This window comes from Oncorhynchus mykiss, chromosome 10, assembly GCF_013265735.2.
Source record: "Oncorhynchus mykiss isolate Arlee chromosome 10, USDA_OmykA_1.1, whole genome shotgun sequence".
Classification (NCBI taxonomy): domain Eukaryota; kingdom Metazoa; phylum Chordata; class Actinopteri; order Salmoniformes; family Salmonidae; genus Oncorhynchus; species Oncorhynchus mykiss.
In genome coordinates, this window is record NC_048574.1 from 44903961 (window position 1) to 44926500 (window position 22540).

Consider the following 22540-nt stretch of genomic DNA (forward strand, 5'->3'; position numbering starts at 1 on the left):
TGTATCTTTTAGCAATGTTTATTATGAGTATTTCTGTAAATTGATGTGGCTCTCTGCAAAATCACCGGATGTTTTGGAACTACTGAACATAACGAGCTAATGTAAACAGATTTTTTTTATATAAATATGAACTTTATCGAACAAAACATACATGTATTGTTTAACATGAAGTCATGTGAGTGTCATCTGATGAAGATCATCAAAGGTTATTGATTAATTTTATCTCTATTTCTGATTGTGTGACTCCTCTCTTTGGCTGGAAAATGGCTGTGTTTTTCTGTGACTAGGTGCTGACCTAACAATCGTTTAGTGTGCTTTCGTCGTAAAGCCTTTTTGAAATCGGACACTGTGACTGGATTTACAACAAGTTTATCTTTAAAATGGTGTAAAATACTTTTTAATTATGTTATTTCTGTTGTTTTGAATTTGGCGCCCTGCAATTTCACTGGCTGTTGGCGAGGTGGTACGCTACCGTCCCACATATCCCAGAGAGGTTAACATGATTTTTGAATGACTACCTCATCTCTGTACCTCACACATACAATTATCTCTCTAAGCTGCATCAGTGGATTTTAAAAACAACCCTTGCAAAGGGCACCTATTGGTAAATGGGTAAAAAATTAAATAAAAAACAGACATTGTATATCCCTTTGAGGATGGTGAAGTTATTAATTACACTTTGGATGGTGTATCAATACACCCAGTCACTACAAAGATACAGGCGTCCTTCCTAATTCAGTTGCTGGAGAGGAAGGAAACTGCTCAGGGATTTCATCATGTCCTTAACGATTAAAAGCATATCCATAACATGATGCAGCCACCACTACGCTTGAAAATATGGAGACTGGTACTCAGTCATGTGTTGTATTGGATTTACCTTGTTGCTAACAGGATGCATTTTTATTCTGTACAGGCTTCCTTCTATTCACTTTGAAACAGTTTAATGGCTGTGATAGGCGAAAACTGAGGATGGATCAACAACATTGTAGGTATTCCACAATACTAACCTAATTAACAATGTGAAAAGAAGGAAGCCTGTACAGAATAAAAATGCATCCTGTTTGCATCAAGGCACTAATATTATACTGCAAAAATTGTGGCAAAGCAATTCACTTTTTGTCCTGAATACAAAGTGTAATGTTTGGGGCAAATCCAATACATCACATTACTGAGTACCAGTCTCCATATTTTCAAGCATAGTGGTGGCTGCATCTTGTTATGGGTATGCTTGTAATCGTTAAGGACTTGGGAGTTTTTCAGGATAAAAAAGAAACTGAATGGAGCTAAGCACAGGAAAAATCCTAGAGAAAAACCTGATTCAGTCTGCTTTCCACCAGACACTGGGATAATTCATCTTTCAGCAGGACAGTAACCTAAAACACAAGGTCGAATCTACACGGGAGTTGCATACCAAGAAGACTGAATGTTTCTGAGTGACCAAGTCACCATTTTGACTAATCTACTTGAAAATCTGTGGCAAGGCCTGAAAATGGTTGTCTAGCAATGACTAAGAACCAATTTGACAGCTTGAAGAATTTTGAAAACAATCCATGTTAAACAATCCAGGTGTGGAAAGCTCTTAGAGACTTACTCAAAAAGACTCACAGGTACAATCACTGCCAAAGGTGATTCTAGCATGTATTGAACTCAAGGGTGTGAATACTTATGTAAATTGATTATGTCTGTTTCATTTTCAACACATAGGCAGACATTTCTAAAAACATGTTTTCACTGTCAGTATTGTGTCAATTTAATTATTTCTGAATTCAGGCTGTTAAAACGCATTAAAATGTGGAATAAGTCAAGGGGTATTAATACTTTTTGAAGGCACCGTAGATAACAATAACCTAACAAATTACATCAACTTTAAAAGCCCAGTATCATGCAAGCCATTTTAGCATGCTAAAGGTGCTGCACAGATGTGCAAAATCAGGAACAACGCGCCAAGCTGGGAACAGTGCACATTTTTAAAAAAATATTTATTTATTTTACCCCTTTTTCGTGGTATCCAATTGTTTTAGTAGCTACTATCTTGTCTCATCGCTACAACTCCCCTACGGGCTTGGGAGAGACTAAGGTTGAAAGTCATGCGTCCTCCGATACACAACCCAACCAAGCCGCACTGCTTCTTAACACAGCGCACATCCAACCCGGAAGACAGCTGGGTTGCAGTGAAAAGCCTCTAAACACATCTGGGTCCTTCCACCAATTCGGTGCCTTTTGAGAAGTGCAACTTGGTCAAAAAAACATTTGATTTCACCTAATTGTAACAGTTTTGGACATGTAGGACAAAACTAATAAGACCAACTACAATCCATTATAATCTCATTGATGCCTGGCGAGCACATAATCCTAAAAGAGTACACTTTCTACTTAAACAGGCATATATCCTTTCACAAATTGATTTCCGACACCTCTATTTTCTTTAATCAAGAAAATGGCTGAACACTTCAAATGTCAGAATTTCCTAAAAGAGCAACATAACGTTTCATTACTACAATATCCTACATTCTGTGATCAATTTGAAATTTAAATCAATTAATTCATAACGGTCAATAAAAATGTTGATGACCCCTGGATTTTATGGGATGCCACCAAAGGTTTTATTGAAAATAATGCAACTGCATTTGCTCCCGAGTGGCGCAGTGGTCTAAGGCACTGCATCTCAGTGCTAGAGGTGTCCCTACAGACCCTGGTTCTATTCCAGGCTGTATCACAACTGTCCATGATTGGGAGTCCCATAGGACGGCGCACAATCGGCCCAGCGTCGTCCAGGTTAGGGTTTGGCCGTTGTAGCCAAATTGTAAATAAGAATTTGTTCTTAACTGACTTGCCTAGTTAAATAAAGGTAAAAAATAAATAAATTGTGCATCTGAGTTGAATAAATCACAATTAAAGAAGATATCTGAATTGGAAACGTTAACTGCGTTCTCAACAAACACTCTTCAGACCAGGTAGCTATTACTCTTTCCAAAGTCAAGACAGAACTTAAGTTATTGATAAGACAGAGAGCAGAGTTTGCCATCCATCAAATTAGACTCAACCATTACTTCCATAGTAATTGTCCCAGTTGTTTATTGGCCATCAAGATATGCAGTAATGTTCAATTAGCTGACATAGCGACTATTGAATATGAAACGGGAATTACAATCAGAACCCAAAATTATCAAACATTCTCCCGCTTCTATAAAGAGCTGTACACCTCTGATTGTAAATCCACACCATGCCAGACTAAGCCCTTTCTAAAATAATTAAGAAATCTGCTTTTCTCAACAGAGAAAGCAACCTCACTGGGAGCCCAAATCTCTCTAAATGAACTCAAAGGGGCATTGGGTAGCATGAATAAAGGCAAATCGCCTAGTCCATTTACATTTTTGGAGCCAATTAGGTCCACTATTGCGCGAAAGGATTAACACAGCCATTCACAAAGGTTAATTTGGGAGAGATGTGAATACAGCACTAGATTTCCCTATTATTAAAAAAGGTAAGGATGCCACCCAGTGTTATCACTCTCGCTCCTGATCTTGGATAAACACATATTAAACTGTTTTCCAAAATGTTGTTTGTTTCAAGACTTACTTATCAAAATTGGTCCACACGGACCAAAGCAGTTTTGTTAAAAAACGTCTATTCTTGGATAAATTCCATCCAGTATTACCCATCTTAAATATGGTGTCTCCTACTGCCCTGGAAAAGGGTGGTCTTCACTCATATATCCCTTAAACAATGCAGTTCTATTATTGCTCACCTAATTTCTATTTGGGGCAAAATTGAAAAACAATATAACTAGGGATCAAAATGACATGCCCAACAATAATGCCTTGCGATCTGGAGGGCGGCCTTTTGCATAACCCCAATGGTCCAAAGGTAGAATCAGTACCTTTGCAGATATCATGGTAATGGTTTGAGAACATTATAGGATTTGAAAGAAACATTACAAGCAACTCCTTTTTTTCTATATTTACCATTTAAGTCAGCTATGCTGGATATGGAGTCCCTTGGGAAACCCAACTACCGAACCATCCAATGATAGAATTTGTAAATAAATTATCTGGGTTCCTGAAAGGACTGATCTCTAAATTATATAAACAACTTTTGGAAAGATCAATCTGGGCTACCATTAAAAAGTATGATCCACAGAAAATGGAAAAAAATTCAACTTGGCTTCCTGTAAAACGAACCATCAACTTGTACATTTTAAGTTTGTTCACAAACTTTATAGTACCAAGGAAACACTGGCCCCAACTCTTAACTGTTCACTGTGTCCCTTAAATCAGGTAGGCACATTCCTTCATATGATGTGGTAGTGCCCTTCAGTTAAATGCTTCTGGGACAAAGTTACAAAATGAATTAATGTAAATATTCAATGCTTTGCATCTTATGTTACTTAACGATGATTGCTCCTAGAATATCTCAATCAATCAGAGATAACTACTGCTGGCAGGCAGCACTACCGCAAAAAAAAATCTTGGCTCTCACCTTACTCTCTCGCAATTCGCCAGCTCTAACATAATTATTGACAGCGAGAATGAATGGTGCTAGTGAAGGAACAATTGAGGCCTGGACAAATATATTTGACTCTGTAAAGAATAATCTCAGCTAAATCCCAAAACATGCATACAAACTACACTACCGGTCAAAAGTTTTAGAACACCTACTCATTCAAGGGTTTTTCTTTATCATTACTATTTTCTACATTGTAGAATAATAGTGAAGTCATCAAAATGATAAAATAACACATATGGAATCATGTAGTAACCAAAAAAAGTGTCAAACAAATTGAGATTCTTCAAATAGCCACCCTTTGACTTGATGACAGCTTTGCACACGCTTGGCATTCTCTCAACCAGCTTTGAGGTAGTCATCTGGAATGCATTTCAATTAACAGGTGGGCCTTCTGAAAAGTTAATGTGTTTGAGACAATAAGTTGTTTTGTGACAAGGTAGGGGTTGTATACAGAAGATAGCCCTATTTGGTAAAAGACCAAGTCCATATTATGGCAAGAACAGCTCAAATAAGCAAAGAGAAATGACAGATATCTTTTTCTGGAAAATGTCAATATCTTTTCAAGTTTCTTCAAAAACCGTCAAGCTCTGATGAAACGGGCTCTCATGACGAACACCACAGGAATTGAAGACCCAGAGTAACCTCTGCTGCAGAGGATAAGTTCATTAGAGTTACCAGCCTCAGAAATTGCAGCTCAAATAAATGCTTCAGAATTCAAGTAACAGACACATCTCAACAATAACCGTTCAGAGGAGACTGTGGGAATCATGCCTTCATGGTCAAATTGCTGCAAAGAAACCACTACTAAAGGACACCAATAATAAGTAGAGACTTGCTTGGGCCAAGAAACACGAGCAATGGACATTAGACCGTGGGAATTTGTCCTTTGGTCTGATGAGTCCAAATTTGACATTTTTGGTTCCAACTGCTGTGTCTTTGTGAGACGCGGTGTGTGTAACAGATGACCTCCGCATGTGTATTTCTCACCGTGAAGCATGGAGGAGGTGGTGTTATGGTGTGGGGGGTGCTTTGCTGATGACACTGTCTGTGATTTCTTTAGAATTCAAGGCACACTTAACCAGCATGTCTACCACAGCATTCTGCAGCGATACGCCATCCCATCTGGTTTGTGCTTAGTGGGACTATCAATTGTTTTTCAACAGGACAATCACCCAAAACACACCTCCAGGCTGTGTAAGGGCTATTTGACCAAGAAGGAGAGTGATGGAGTGGCTGCATCAGAATACCTGGCCTCCTCAATCCCCAAAGTTCAACCAAATGAGATGGTTTGGGATGAGTCGGACCACAGAGTTAAGGAAAAGCAGCCCATGTGTGTATATATACACATACACACACACTTACAAAATACATTTTTTACTTTCTTTGCTTTCAGGCTCACGAGGGAGGGGTTGTATGTGGAGGGTTTTCTTTGGCCGTCGGGAGGCTAGCAGGAAGGTGGGGGGTCTGGGTAGTGACTGAAAAGCAACCCTAGTTGCTATGGGGGTGAGAATGGGTGGAAAACACGGTTTCCGGGAGTTGGGGGGGTTGGATGGAGACATGTTGGCTGGGTGGGGTTGGGGGAATGGGATGGGAGGTTGTGGGTGGAGGCACACTTTTTAGTTTTATTTTCCTGTTTAAACAGACATTTTTCTTGAATGACAGTCCACAGGTACATGTTATTTAAACTGAATATATTAATTGAAATGGATATTGTACCTGTAACCCCAACACCAAAGAAAAAAACTAATAAACTTAGTCCATACATTTTTTGTTGTTGAATAAAGCACATTTATATTAATACATTTATTTTTTCCCTATCTCAAGAGGTTAAATAAAAAATATATTATAGTAAGTACCAAATAAAGTAACAGGGTTGACCGTAACAGGGTTGATGATTTCTTCTTAACCATTTACACTAGTGATGCACCGATATTACATTTTTGACCGATACCCGATATTTTCATTGTGGAGTTTGGAGTGTGACTGTAACTGTTTGAGGTTGTGGGCAGGTGTCTTTTATACTGATAACAAGTTCAAACGGGTGCCATTAATACAGGATTGGAGGACAGAGGGGCCTCTTAAAGAAGAAGCTACAGGTCTGTGAGAGCCAGAAATCTTGCTTGTTTGTAGGTGACCAAATACTTATTTTCCACCATAATTTGCAAATGAATTCATAAAAAATCATACAATATGATTTTCTGGATTTTTTTTTCTCATTTTGTCTGTCATAGTTGAAGTGCACCTATGATGAAAATTACAGGCCTCTCTCATCTTTTTAAGTGGGAGAACTTGCACAATTGGTGGCTGACTAAATACTTTTTTGCCCCACTGTATATGAAACTGCAGTTGAAGGATATTTACCCTCACTACATCTATCCAAGTCGTTTCTATTTGCGTCATCAGTGAGGCAGTTACTAAGCTACAACAAGATGAAATACAGAAATGCATTCTGGAAAGAAAAAAAGTATGTTCACCAAAGTGATGAATGCAAGAGTTGTGATGTCTTATTAAAAACAAACCTTATTATAAAAAATGTAAAAAGCACAAGGTAAATCAAAACCTTAACCCCTTGGGAAAATGAGCATGTCTAATTCAAGGTATGGTAGCTTATCAGAATGTAGAGATGACAGGGAAAGTAAAAATCCTGGAGGATTCACGCTGTGCTTCAAGAAAAGGAGCACTTTGGGAGAAGACAACCAGACAACACAATGCTATCAGCTGCAGAGCCCCAGAGTAGCGATTGATTGACGGACATGTGACAAGCAGGCTAATCCTCTGATTACTCAGTCTGTTAATCAACATTAAACACAGTATGTGGACGTCCCATCCCGTGCATGCTGCTGTGGGTCAGTGAGAGGTGGTGAGAGAGATGGAGGCATAACAGCTTACCTGTGAACATGGCTTTGAAGTAGTCGCTGGAGGAGGCCATCATGGCTCGATGCACTGGGAAGGCTTCGTCTCCGTCCCCCGCCACCAGCGTGACATCACACAGTAATCCCTCTAGCCTCAGCTGGTCAAATCCCTGGGAGGGGGAGAGAGAGAAAGAGGAGAGACCAGCCTGTTAGAGAGCTGCTCTGTTAGGTCTCCCGAGTGGCGCAGCGGTCTAAGGCACATAGGGGAGGGTTTGGCCAGACGGGACTTCCTTGTCCCATCACACTCTAGCGATTCCTTGTGGTGGGCCGGGCGACTGCAAGCTGACTTCGGTCGCCAGCTGGATGATGTTTCCTCCAACACATTGGTGCAGCTGGCTTCCGGAAGCAGTGCAGCTTGGCAGGGTTGTGTTTCGGAGGACGCATGGCTCTCGACCTTCACCTCTCCCGAGTCCATAGGGGAGTTGCAGCGATGGGACAAGACTGCAAACTACCAATTGGATTCCCACGAAATTGGGGAGAAAAGAAAAGAAAGCTGCTCTGTGTACTGTGTGGAGAGACCATGTCTGTCCTGAACCAGATTGGTATAAGGCCTGACTGGTACACAGACTGGATTAGCCTAACTCAATCACTTCATGAAAAGACAAAGAGAAACACACAGCCCCCCAAGCATTACTGTTTCTTGACAACCTGCCTGCAAATAATTCCTGTGCTTATTGCAATAAAAACAAATAGGTCAAAAATGTATACCAAAATGTTTTTTTTTGTCTATCTTTGCACAGAGAATGTTACAATACGTTTGTAAGTTCATATTCTGGTTTAATAAAAATTATTGGTAGAATAATTTTGGGTTAAACCAGCCAAATACATACATCTTAAATTAATTTCCGACAGAACTATAACGCTCACCAGCCTTAAAAGCAATTTGTAGCAATGCTATTACATTTTCTACTTGTGTTTTTAAGCCCAGTGTTTTAAGCCCAGAGGTCCCTATAAAGAACACAGTGGAGTCCAACAATGGCATCACTATGTGCATTGACAACCCTCACTGCTTAATTAGCATTCACTTAAAATGGTCAACAGTCACATTTGAATGATGTTTTTCTCCCGTGCAGCAACCGCCTGATGAGCATGTTAGAAGATGTAGCACTGAAAGTGAAGTCTTCTCTTGGCAAAATCAATTTCTAGAGTCCTATGCAGGCGTATTTACAATATGTCCAGAGAACAACAGAAAATAGATGGGCTATAATAGATGACTGCTAACAAGATGTGCCTTTTTCTAATGATCCAACAAGCTTTCAAATCATAACAACTTTGAATTTAGCTCAGTGATAGTTGTTGTTAAACTCTGAAAATGTTCAGCCACGGACAGTTGGTAGCAAGCCGACAGCTGTCAATCGATAGAGAAACCTTGCAGCGACGCCAGAGATTGGCACAATCTTATTTTCTGACTTGAGCAATGTGCTGAATCACACGTGTACACCCACCCAGTGCTGTGTTCCTAAAAAAATAAATCAACACTCTTCAACAGCAGGTATAAAAACTATTCCACCAGTTAAAAGGCTATTACACTGTTGAATCGGGACCTTAGAAGCACTCTGTCTAACAACACGTCCACACAACACACCTCCATCATACTAACAGGTTGTGGAGTACACACAGTGTGAACAGGTCACACATTGATGAGTCCAGTAGCTTTTTGCCAGCTCCTGCCTGGCAGCCCCCATCTCTGTGACGACCTTCACGTGTGGACAGAGACTGGCATGGGCCAAGCAGGCCAGGCAGGGCACGGAGCATGACTCACCGGTGCTGATGCTTCATCAAACAGCTGGATCCCAACACGCTGAGCCACTGTCTGTCTGCACTGAAGGAGTCACTACCATCGCTCTATCATCCCCTTCAAAATTACAGCTAACTAGCCGACATAAATAACAAGGGATTTCATCTCCATTTCAATTGTCATCACATTTTCTTTTTATCATATGCAGAAGACATCTCGTTCTATGCGTGCGGTGAAAAAAGTAGGCCATTTCAACTAGAGGGAACAACAGTCATTTCCACTATTGTAATCCAACTTCATGAAAGATATCCGTTTGACAACTCTTTGTCGAGAACATAACAGTTTTCAATGTTCTTAGAACATCATTCTCTTCCTCCGCAGTGAATCAATTGAATAATTCACTGATCATTTTCCTCAACAAATGCAGCGGATAGGTTTGAAAGACAAGTCTTATCTCTTAGACAGCTTGCACACACGACCCTGATCTATTCCACTGTTGCCCTCCACGCGCATCGCATTCTGACTTTAGATGTGCCAGTGATTAGAGTGGGAGAGACCTTGATTTTTATAAGATTTGTTGTTTTTTTAAAACAGGATAGTGAAGGCTAAACCCTGATGTGCTTATAACAAGTTTGACATTAGTTGTAAAAAATTACATAATGTTAGGTAGAGCAAAGGAAGAAATGTGTGCAGTGTTTGAAGATTGCAAGTGTGAAGGAGAAGGAGAAACGACGTGTGATTGTGAGTTGCACACAATAGCCTAGAAGAGATCGTTTGAGACAGATGCACATGATTGGTGCAGCACGTCGTTGAAGATCTGCACAGGAACAACTTTTCTGTGTTTTAAAACAGAATTTTGAACAGACAACCTGACAAACAAAACCAACAATTTGTGTAATTTTTTTGTTGTGTTCAGAAATGGGTAAAGGCCCTTAGTATCTTTGTCTGGCAAAGTTTCAGACACCATACAGACATATTCAGGTCCATAATTATCACGAGGCAAAACAACTGCATAAAAAAATACAACTACTGAGCTATATTATATGCTAATTATTTTATACTAATACAATTGCTCAGAGAAAGCGATTTTGTTTAACAAGCAATTTAAAAAATTTAAAAAAGATAGGGGTGACAATAATTTTGACCCCCATCTTCATTACTCTAGCACCCTCCCATTGCGAGGAGAATGCCCTCTTCAAACCACAGGTTTCAATGGGGCTCAAAGTCTGGACACAGAGATGCATTATTTTGTGTTGTTGTCAATTAACCATTTCTTTGTGGATTTTGATGTGCGCTTGGGGTTATTGTCTTGCTGGAAGATACACTTGCGGCCAAGTGTCAGCCTCCTGGTTATATTTGCAAACTACTTTAATTACATTTTCATTGGCAAGATACGCAAACTTAGGGATGACATGACAGCAACAAACGCTGACACTACACAAGTATATAGGACCAAATTATGAATGACAAGAATTGTACTTTTGAAATCCGTAAAGTCAGTGTGGAAAAAAAATTAAGGTCTATCAACAATGACAAGTCACCAGGGTCTGACAATCTGGATGGAAAATGACTGAGGATAATAGCAGACGATATTGCCACTCCTATTTGCCACATCTTCAATTGAAGCCTACAAGAGAGTGTGTGCCCTCAGGCCTGGAGGGAAGCTAAAGTCATTCCGCTACCCAAGAATAGTAAAGCACCCTTTATTGGCTCAAATAGCCAACCAATCAGCCTGTTACCAACCCTTAGTAAACGTAATGGAAAAAAGTGTTTAATGCAATGCTATTTCACAGTAAACAAATTGACAACAGAATTTCAGCATGCTTATAGGGAAGGACACTCAAAAAGCGCAGCACTTACACCAATGACTGACGATTGGCTGAGAGAAATTGATGTTATGGCTTTACACCCCCTGCTATAATGTGGATAAAGAGTTACTTGTCTAACAGAACACAGAGGGTGTTCTTTAATGGAAGCCTCTCAAATATAATCCAGTTCGAATCAGGAATTCTCCAGGGTAGCTGTTTAGGCCCTTTGCTTTTTTACATTTTTACTAATGACAAGCCAGAGTGTCTATGTATGCGGATGACTCAACACTATACACGTCAGCTACTACAGCGACTGAAGTGACTGCAACACTCAACCAAGAGGTGCAGTTAGTTTCAGAGTGGGTGGCAAGGAATAAGTTAGCCCTGAATATTTCTAAAACTAAAAGCATTGTATTTGGAACAAAACACTCACTAAACCCTAAACCTCAACTAAATCTTGCAATAAATAATGTGGAAATTGAGCAAGTTGAGACAACTAAACTGCTTGGAGTAACCCTAGATTGTAAACTGTCATAGTCAAAACATATTGATGCAGTAGTAGCTAAGATGGGGAGAAGTCTGTCTATAATAAAAGCGATACTCTGCCTTCTTAACTTCTTGATGACAGGGGGCAGTAATTGAGTAGCTTGGATGAATACGGTGCCAAGAGTAAAATACCTGCTACTCTGTCCCAGATGCTAATATATGCATATTATTAGTAGTATTTGATAGAAAACACTTTGAAGTTTCTAAAACTGTTTGAATGATTTCTGTGAGTATAACAGAACTCATATTGCAGGCGAAAACCTGAGAAATATCCAACCAGGAAGTGGGAAATCTGAGGTTAGTAGTTTTTAAACTCTTTGGGGTCATATTGCACTTCCTAAGGCTTCCACTAGATGTCAACAGTCTTTAGAACTTTGTTTCGGGCTTCTACTATGAAGGGGGAGAGAATGAGAGGGGATTGACTCAGGTGTCTGGCAGAGTGCCACAGGCTTGTGAGGCGCTGTCTTGTTACATTGCTTTTCTACAGACAATGGAATTCTCCGGTTGGAACATTATTGAAGATTTATGATAAAGACATCCTAAATATTGATTCTGTACTTAGTTCGACAAGTTTCTACGACCTGTAATATAACTTTTTGAACTTTTCGTCCGACGTTCGGCTGGACCCGAATGCGCGTTTGTATTTGTTTACCAAACGCCCAAACAAAATAAGCTATTTGGACATAAATTATGAACTTTATCGAATAAATCAAACATTTATTGTGGAACTGGGATTCCTGGGAGTGCATTCTGATGAATATCATCAAATGTAAGTGAATATTAATAATGATATTTCTGACTAATGTTGACTACACAACATGGCGGATATCTTTTTGGCTGCTTTGTTGTCTGAACGCTGTATTCAGATTATTGCATGGTTTGCTTTTTTTCCGTAACATTTTTTTGAAATCTGACACAGCGGTTGCATTAAGGAGAAGCATATCTCTAATTCCGTGTATAACACTTGTATTTACATCAACATTTATGATGAGTATTTCTGTAAATTGACGTGGCTCTCTGCACAATCACTGAATGTTTTAGAACTACTGAATGTAACGCGCCAATGTAAAATTAGATTTTTTTAAACGCTACCGTCCCACATATCCCAGAGAGGTTAACACTATCAACAAGGCAGTTCCTACAGGCCCTAGCTTTGTCACACCTTGACTACTGTTCAGTAGTGTGGCCAGGTGCCACAAAAAAGGACTTAGGACAATTGCACAGCTGGCCCTTGGATGTACACAGAGAGCTAATATTAATAATCTCTCCTGGCTGAAAGTGGAGGAGAGATTGACTTTATCACTACTTTTATTTATGAGAGGTATTGACATATTGAATGCACCGAGCTGTCTTTCTCAACTACTGGCACACAGCTCGGACACCCATGAATACCCCACAAGACATACCACAAGAGGTCTCTTCACAGTCCCCAAGTCCAGAACAGGCTATGGGAGGCACACAGTACTACATAGAGCCATGACTACATGGAACTCTATTCCACATCAAGTAACTCATTCCAGCAGTAAAAAAAACATAAAAAAACACCTTATGGAACAGCGGGGATTGTGAGGCAACACAAACATTGGCACACACACACGGATTTAGTACTGGAGTAGGGGCCTGAGGGCACACAGTGTGTTGTGAAATATGTGAATGTATTGTAATGTTTTTAAAATTGTATAAACTGCTTTAATTTTGCTGGACCTCAGGGAGAGTAATAGGGATCCATAATAAATACGGACGTGAACACCATTGCAAACCTGTGGTTTGAATTGAAGAGGGCAGAACATAAGAGGAGACAAATGATAACAAGGATCTAGAAAGATTTTGTTTGGAGGAATGGTCTGAGATCCCTCCCAATCTCATAAAACATTTTAGAAAAAGGTGCCAATAATTTTGACCCCTCTCTTTGAGATTTTGTTTTATTACTTGTTAATAAAATCTCTTTCACTGAGCAATTGTAATAGTGTAAAATAATAATATATCTATAATTTACAACTCAGTATTTTAATTACTTTATTCAGTCTTTTTGCTAATCTTTATAAAAGGCTGACAATATTTATGGACCTGCCTGTATAGCTATCATTTCAATCAATCACAGGATCTCTGAAGGCATATTAAAATTACCCTGGCATATTTCATTAGGGCTTTTAAGAGGTTCATCAATCTGTCCATCCTCCCCAGCAGCACCATCTCTCAGTCTCTCTCCACTACTACTCACCTGAAGGACCACTGAGCTGTGCGTGTTGCTCGTAAAGAAGCGAGTGTTTCCGGTTTTTGAAGCCTGTAGGTGGGCAGAGATGCCCATGTCACCACACCCCTGCGACACTTTCATGTGAGGGTCGTCGTCCTCCACGAGGGATCTTTAGGGGAGGCAGAGGGAGGGGGAAAAAGGGAGAGAGGGAAAGGGACGTTTAGCTTACAATCATGCAGTACAAGCACGGATTTACATTAAAATCAACTCATTGAGTGTGGTTTGTATGCAGATTCACGAGCCTACATGAGAGAATGTTGAGATTTTCCTGATGATTCATGCACAGCGGCTGAGGAAAGGGGTTTTAGGAAAAAGGTCAATAAATACACAGCACAACAAGGGGGAGAGCTTAGCTAAGACATTTGCGTTCTCCTAATCAGGCACATAGAACATGATTTAAAATGTCTACATTAACACCAAACAATACACAAGGACGCTCACACACACCTGAAAATGATGCTTATATCCAGGGACGTAAGGACAGGCAGTCACGCTACGAGCTAAGAGTAAACATGCCCAGCCTGGTCCCTCCCTGCAGCAGACCTCGCCATGCTCTCAATGGGACTGTGAGAGAATAACAGGACTCAGGCCAATCATAGTGGTGTCCTCACCTCTGCCACATTACACTCAGTTCCATCATCAGCTCTCCACTCCAAACCTGATGAAGTCATACTGGTGCTCTATGCCAGGGGTTCCCAAACTCTTTTTAATTTGGGACCTACCAATTGAGGTGTCTTGAGTCGCGACCAACAAAAAAAGGTTTGAGTGGTTGAAAAAACATACAGAGACCAAAGAATAAGTAAACAATATCATCATGGCAGCAGAGAGAACATTTTGTAGTTTTTTGCCTTTCTATATACATTGTCCCGTGGCTAATGCTGTGTTCTTATGCTTAAATATTATAAAATCAATAGGGGCCTCATTGTCCAGCTTTATTGTTGTTTATTGCAAGTTCTCAAAGCGCTATAGCTAGGCTATTGTAAAAAAAAAATTATATATATATTTTTTAAATTATTTATTTAACTAGGCAAGTCAGTTAAGAACAAATTCGTATTAACAATGACAGCCTATATATAGGTTCATTATCATTTCTACATACTTTAGATTTGGTTTTAAGTTTAAGTTTACACTGAAAGCATTTTTCCCCTCCGAAAATGTGTATGATATATATATATATACACACACACATACACATACACAGTATCAGTCAAAAGTTTGGACAAACCTACACAAGTTTTTCTTTATTTTTACTATTTTCTACATTGTAGAATAATAGTTTAGACATCAACTATGAAATAACACATGGAATCATGTTGTAACAAAAAAAAAAGTGTTAAACAAATCAAAATATATTTTATATTTGAGATTCTTCAAAGTAGCCACCCTTTGCCTTGATGACAGCTTTGCACACACTTGGCATTCACTCAATCAGCTTGGCCAAATGTAGCAATCGGGAGAGAACGGCCTTAGTCAAGGAGGTGACCAATAACCCAATGGTCACTCTGAAAGAGCTCCAGAGTTCCTCTGTGGAGATGGGAGAACCTTCCAGAAGGACAACCATCTTCGCACCAATCAGGCCTTTATGTTAGAGTGGCCAGACGTTAGCCACTCCTCAGTAAGGCACATGATGGCCCGCTTGCAGTTTGCCCAAAAAATAATTTGCACCTAAAAGACTCTCAGACTATAAAAAACAAGATTCTCTCGTCTGATGAAACCAAGATTGAACTCTTTGGCCTGAATGACAAGCGTCAGGTCTAGAGAAAACCTGGCACTATCTCTATGGTGAATCATGGTGGTGGGGATGTTTTTCAGCGGCAGGGATTGGGAGACTAGTCAGGATCGAGGGAAAGATGAACGGAGCAGAGTACAGAAAGATCCTTGATGAAAATCTGCTCCAGCATGCTCAGGACCTCAGAATGTGGTGAAGGTTCACCTTTCAACAGGACAAAGACCTTAAGCACACAGCCAAGGCAACTTTTCATAAACCCTTAAAACATTGGAAAAGAACTTCAAAAACAACTATATTATTTTGCGTGGGTTGTATTAGCAACACCAATGATTACACACACATATAATAATATCACAATGAATTCTGGTTCCTCCAGAAATGTCCTGTACCTCGGGCCTAAAAAAAGAGTCCAGCCCGGTAAAGGAGTTCAGGGAACTCAAGTGACCTTTGTCACGCAATGTTTGTCCATTCATTCAAGTGTAGCGTATATCCAATATTAATCATACAATCAATATAACAATTATTTTACCACAGAACTTTAAAGCGTATCAACTCTTACTAAGTCCTCAACTACCACTAACTACATAAATCATCACCGTATACATCATATCAAAACAAATGAAATACCGTATACAAAAATGTGGTAGTCAGTCGGTCAGTCAGACAATCCAATCCGCCAATAGATCTCCAGCGGAGAAAGGCCACGAAGAATGGAGAGGTGTAGTCCACGGACGCAAAGAGTGGATCCGATCCTGGGTAAACTCTATTAGGCTACAAAACACACGTTTAACCGCAACAAAACAACGGAATAGAGAAGCTTCGGGAACTGAGGGTTGAACACATCCTCAGTCACGTCTCCATCACAAACCCCACTTTTGCGCAGCTGATGCTGGCTATTTAATTGGGAATTAAAGGGAAAGCACCCTATTGGAAGGAGAAGCACTGAGACGGTTCAGAAATATTCAGGGCCGTCACACAACGCTCCCCATCCAACCTGACAGAGCTTGAGAGGATCTTCAGAGAAGAATGGGAGACATTCTCCAAATACAGGTGTGCCAAGCTTGTAGCTTCCTACCCAAGACTCGTTACTGTAATCACTGCCAAATGTGCTTCAACAAAGTACTGAGTAAAGGTTGTGAATACTTATGTAATTGTGATATTTCAGTTTTTCATTTTGATCACATTTGCAAACACGCACGCACAGTGTATTCAGAAAGTATTCAGACTCCTTGAATTTTTCCACATTTTGGTATAAATGTAAAAAAGAAAATCTAATATATATTTTTATGCACAAAAAAGTCATCCCAAGACCCGCCTGGACACCTGCCATGACCTACAAGTGGGCCCGTCCCACAGATTGGGAACTATTGCTCTATGCAACATCTCGTTAACTACAGCAACTTTAATTATGCCTACAATTACTGGAGACCGGTGTTTTCCACTGGTTATTAAGGCATGTCCGATAATATGACCCTCATGGTCAGTTAACTTCAGAGTTAAGGCAGAGTTGCAAATAAAAAGCCATCTCTCACACTGGCCAATAAAAAGAAAAGATTAAGATGGGCAAAAGAACACAGACACTGGACAGAGGAACTCTGCCTAGAAGGCCAGCATCCCGGAGTCACCTCTCCACTGTTGACGTTGAGACTGGTGTTTTGCGGGTACTATTTAATGAAGCTGCCAGTTGAGGACTTGTGAGGCGTCTTTCTCAAATTAGACACTAATGTACTTGTCCTCTTGCTCAGTTGTGCACCGGGGCCTCCCACTCTTTCTATTCTGGTTAATCAGTTTGCGCTGTTCTGTGAAGGGAGTAGTACACAGCGTTGTACCAGAATTTCAGTTTCTTGGCAATTTCTCGCATGGAATAGCCTTCATTTCTCAGAACAAGAAAAGACGGACGAGTTTCAGAAGAAAGGTCTTTCTTTCTTGCCTTTTTGAGCCTGTAATCGAACCCACAAATGCTGATGCTCCAGATACTCAACTAGTCTAAGGAAGGCCAGTTTTATTGCTTCTTTAATCAGCACAACAGTTTATCTGTGCTAACATAATTGCAAAGGGTTTTCTAATGATCAATTAGCCTTTTAAAATGATCAACTTGGATTAGCTAACACAACGTGACATTGGAACACAGGAGTGATGGTTGCTGATAAATGGGCCTCTGTACGACTATGTAGATATTCCATTAAAAAGAATCAGCTGTTTCCAGCTACAATAGTCATTTACAACATTAACAATGGTCTACACTGTATTTCTGATCAATTTGACGTTATTTTAATTGACATTTTTTTTGTTGATATTCTTTAAAAAAGAATGACATTTATAAGTGAACCCTAACTTTTGAATGATAGTGTAAATATTAAAAAAAAATATATATATTGACCACAGTGGCGGCCACTGATTGGCTGAATACCAGGGCGCGAGGTGGTTGTCAATAAAACAGCATGACAGAAATATGAAGTTTTCTTTCAGAAGATATATAAAGAGATCTGTGCATTTGAATAACAGCATAAATATACCTATTTGTCTTTTGCATATAAAAAACCGAATGACCACTACTGCACATGCTGCCACTGTTTTGAACAGATTATATTATATTATTTAGAACGAGCAGCCAGTTCACGAACGAGTGCACCAGGGAGAACGCAACAAGCAGATGCAATAAGTGAACCCCCCCCCAGCCCCTCTTGGCAGTGGACAGAAATTCTTTACGTTTTAAAGTTAATTTCATGCAATTCTACACATTATTTATTTCATTTCAGGGTTTCTCTCACGACCCCATTTTCAAATCAGGTGATCCCACATGGGGACGCGACCCCTAGTTTGGGAAGCGCTGTGTTAAACACACGATACGATGATCATCCAGGACTGCTAAGTCTCTAACGAATGGAAGTCGATGAGCCAGGTGATACTATCAGGTATGTTTCTACAGGGAGGGGGAGATGGATGGCCTAGTGGGCTCTAGATAGCGGTTGTTCAGGGTCAACACCACCACAACTAGATGTGGAGGAGTATTCATGGCTACAGGATCAAGGGCAATCACACTGACACAGAGCGTAATGGTACATTTACCCTGTCAGGTGGTAAGTCGGAGAGGCAGCGAGGAGAGAGTGGGTTGTCCAAACCACAAAGGAGTGTTGGTGGCTGCCGGAACGAAACAAAGAGAACAACAGCTAGAGAAACCCAGTCATAAAATACATAACTCGGACTCCAACCAACAGCACGAAACAAACAAACACAGACGTCATCGGAAGTTTCATCCATCAACAGCCGATTTGTAGTGAAAACACCAAACACACACACACTGACACGCTATGCTACAAACACGTCCGTATGTGACTACAAATATGCACTGACTAGGCTACACAAATGTTTCACAGAAATAAATACACAAAAGTCAGTCAGGCCTATATCAAATCTTCTGCTGTGTGTGTGGGTGGTGGATGGCAGTTTTCTTTTTTATTAACAAGATGCTTAAAGATGCCAAGAATCATATGCTTTATGGAATGGAGACCGTGAACCATTTCTTAGTAATACATCAGGGAATAATTAATTAAATTGGTTAAATTGGATGGGGGTAGGCATGCGATGCGTCTTAATTGCTTTTGTAAATTGGATGATGACTATAATGAAAACTTGCATCTTAAAAGGCCCAATGCAGTATGTTTTTCTCAATAGCTAATCATTTCTGGGTAACAATTAAGTACCGTACTGTGATAGTTTATTTTTGATCATTTTAATTGAAAACTAAAGTAGCTTCTTAGCAAGAGCAATTTCTCAAGTGAGAATTCTGCTAGGACTGTCTGAGCATGGTCTGAGTGGGGAAACTGAAAACTAGCTGTTATTGGCAAAGTGGATTGGAACTCTTTCTTATTGGCCTATTAACTAATTTGTCACCAGGCAGGTAAAACCTCTATCCCAAGCCTCCCGAGTGGTGTAGCGGTCTAAGGCACTGCATCGCAGTGCCAGAGGCGTCACTACAGATCTGGGTTTGATCACTGGCTGTGACGCAGACGGCCGCGACCGGGAGACCCATGAGGCGGCGTGGAAAGACTATATATAAAAACACAGGAAATCTAATTTTTGACTGCACTGGGCCTTTAAGAGCAGCAGACTTTTTATCAAATGGCTGTTAATGAACAGTGTCTATTTCCTCTCATTCACGCATCTGTTTGAGGGATTTTTTTTTTTGAAGAAGTGGGATAGTATTGGATTAAAACTAAACCTACAGGAACAATGGCAGGGAAACAGGAAGTTGTCAAACTATCTAACTACTTAATGGGAATCTCCATCTACAATGAGGAAATAAAACAAATTGACAGACGCTCATTCATCAAACTGAATGTTTGGTAGGCCATTTCTGCACTTCCTGTTGGTGAGACAATCGTTAGAATTAAGAGCCTCTTCACACTTACTACACTTTTCGTAAAAAATACCGTCAGTTACACATATTACTCAAATGTAAACATGAGTACTTGCTACGTGTCGACACTCGGCCAACAGTCGCCCCCCTTGAAGCAGGGCAGTGTAAACAGAATAGTCTCGTTGAGCCAACACTCCTACAGTATAAATGCTAATAGCAGAGCAATGTTTTGAAAACAACTTAAATGTTTAGACATTTTCCTAATATTTGAGACTTGTTTTATTGAGTTTATACCTGAAATTGCAGTAACAGGCTGTTACATTCTGAAAATGTTGCAGTAGCTGCCAGCTGCACTGAGCCACATACAACTATGGAAGCCCATCTCCACAAACAAAAACTAAAAACATGTCAAATGCAGATCATACAAATAGATGTTTTTTCATTTGTAACATTGTGTGGTGATTTCAGAGGTGGCACCACAGGTCTCAGAGTGGTGGGTGGGTAATTGTTTTCCGGGGGGAACCAGCGTTTTCCTAGTCTGGTAGTAGGCTAACCGAACCAACTTCGGACCCTAGTTGTAGCGTATGACATAGTAATAAATCACAAAACAAATGTTTGGTATGGGCTATGATGGGACCAGATTCTTTGCCTAATGGTTTTAAAAAACTCCTGGCCCTACTGAGGATGAAAACATTAAAACCCTTTTTGATTTAGATTTGATTTAACTAGGCAAGTCAGTTAAGAACAAATTCTTATTTACAATCACAGCCTAGGAACAGTGGGTTAACTGCCTTGTTCAGGGGCAGAACGACAGACATTTTGCCTTGTCAGCTCGGGGATTCGATCTAGCAACCTTTCGGTCACTGTCCCAACGCTCTAACCACTAGGCTACTTGCCGCCCCTTTACACAAACAAAGAGACCATTTCGATTGGACAGTGAAACCAACAGGGCTGAGCTTGCTGCATGCAGGGTTGCATTGTATATACTCAGTTATCAGAATGTTGTCGATGGAATACTTCCAGTCAATCATTTTGGATGAACCCCTAAGGTCGATCTCCGTGCCCCCGCTGAAATCTATTTAGCGTAATAAAAAAGAAAGTCACCATAAAAATATGTCTGTTTGAATATAAACCTAAAATAATTGCCTATTTTAGGCTATAAATACATAGCTTAGGCTATTAAAACATGACCTTGAGTTTTCCCTGGCCAGGCACAGAACGCATAGGCTTCTCTATACTACCTGCAGCTGTGGTTGTTATCAGTAGGCTACAGTTGACCAGACTGAAGCACAGACTAATTGTGCACGTTGACAAACATGAGGCACTTTATGTGTTTTATGGCGGGTATGAGCTTCCATATCAAACAGCTCGTTGCAGTGAATTCACTTATACCCACGCTTTCAGTCGCAACTGTTTTATATGGAAGCCCATGTTAGTCTGTGCTTCAGTCTGGTCAACTGTATCCTGGTGCTGCTTTTTTTATTTATTTTATTTGATCTAATCGACCAACTTCATTCAATTATTTGAATTCCATTTTGTTTTTTTGGGAGGGAGTGAGCTCAATGCGCACATCCCAGTTTCTCTAGAGATAAATCAGATCCCGCTTGAACTGTAGGTAGGGAGCTGTTTCCAAAAGGCCAATATTCTACTCAGTTTAGCACATAAAACTTGGTAATTAACTACAATGACCATAATCCTTTGCGCATCTACTTGACCGGTCTGTTTTTTTTACGCCTGCTACAGAAGAGAGAAGAATGCCCGATCGTCCGGTGATATAGAGAGCCGCTGTTGCTTCGTGAGCTATCTCTAGCTGAAAATACATGATCGAAGTGATCAATAGTTGGTATTCAGTAGTCATAAAAATATGCCTTATTTACTTTGAAGAACTACAAAATAGGGATTTGGTCAGAGAGCATAGGCTGCAGCTCTATAAAGATGAGATGACTTGGAATTAAATCATAAAGTAATCAAATAAAACAAACGTAACATACACAACAACTGAAATACTGTATTACAGTTAAGTGAATAAATTATGGTTAATAAGTGATAAGCAGTAATGGACTGCCACGACCATCATGGGACTTGTTTTATTGTGTGTTAGAGCAGTCAACCCACATAATGAATAGTCCCTATAGTGTTTTAAGATAATCGAAACCAAAAACCGTGATTCTTTTTGAACCGAACCAAAACAACCTCAAAAAGCACTGATCGCTCAGCACTAGTCTCTATACACACTCACGCACTCCAACACACACACATTAATTTGCTCACACACACGCATAACATGCACACACATTTATACTGACTCTTTTAAACTGACTCTACACACACACTTACAATCATTCACGATATACGCTGCTGCTACTCTGTATCATATATCCGGATGCCTAGTCACCTTACCCCTATACATATCTACCTCTATCACTCCATTATCCCTGCACATTCTAAATATGCTACTGGAACTGACCCTGTGTACATGGCTTAATAACTTCCTTGTTCTTATTTCTATTTCGTCTTATTTTCACTATGTTGTTCACTGCATCGTTGGATTTAGAGCTCGCAAGAAAGGCATGTCACTGTACGTCTGCACGTGGCATTAAAACGTGAAACTTGCCACATGTAATGATTTGCATGATATTGATAAAAGTGAAGCCTGGTTTGTTGCAATGTTCTGAGGTAGACCTACT

The 22540-nt window shown here is 40.0% G+C and overlaps 1 protein-coding gene across 4 annotated transcripts in view; it reads right to left on the bottom strand.

Annotated features, from left to right (window-relative positions):
• Positions 1 to 22540, bottom strand: part of LOC110533119 (kelch-like protein 13) — a 99650-nt gene that overhangs the window by 25354 nt on the left and 51756 nt on the right. For all 4 annotated transcript variants that reach the window (XM_036990420.1, XM_036990417.1, XM_036990419.1 and 1 more), the window contains 2 exons: positions 13732 to 13873; positions 7396 to 7528 (listed from right to left, as the gene is read on the bottom strand). In XM_036990420.1, coding sequence (XP_036846315.1) covers positions 7396 to 7528; positions 13732 to 13845 — 247 coding nt within the window. In that variant the 5' untranslated portion in view covers positions 13846 to 13873. The remainder of the gene's footprint in view (positions 1 to 7395; positions 7529 to 13731; positions 13874 to 22540) is intronic.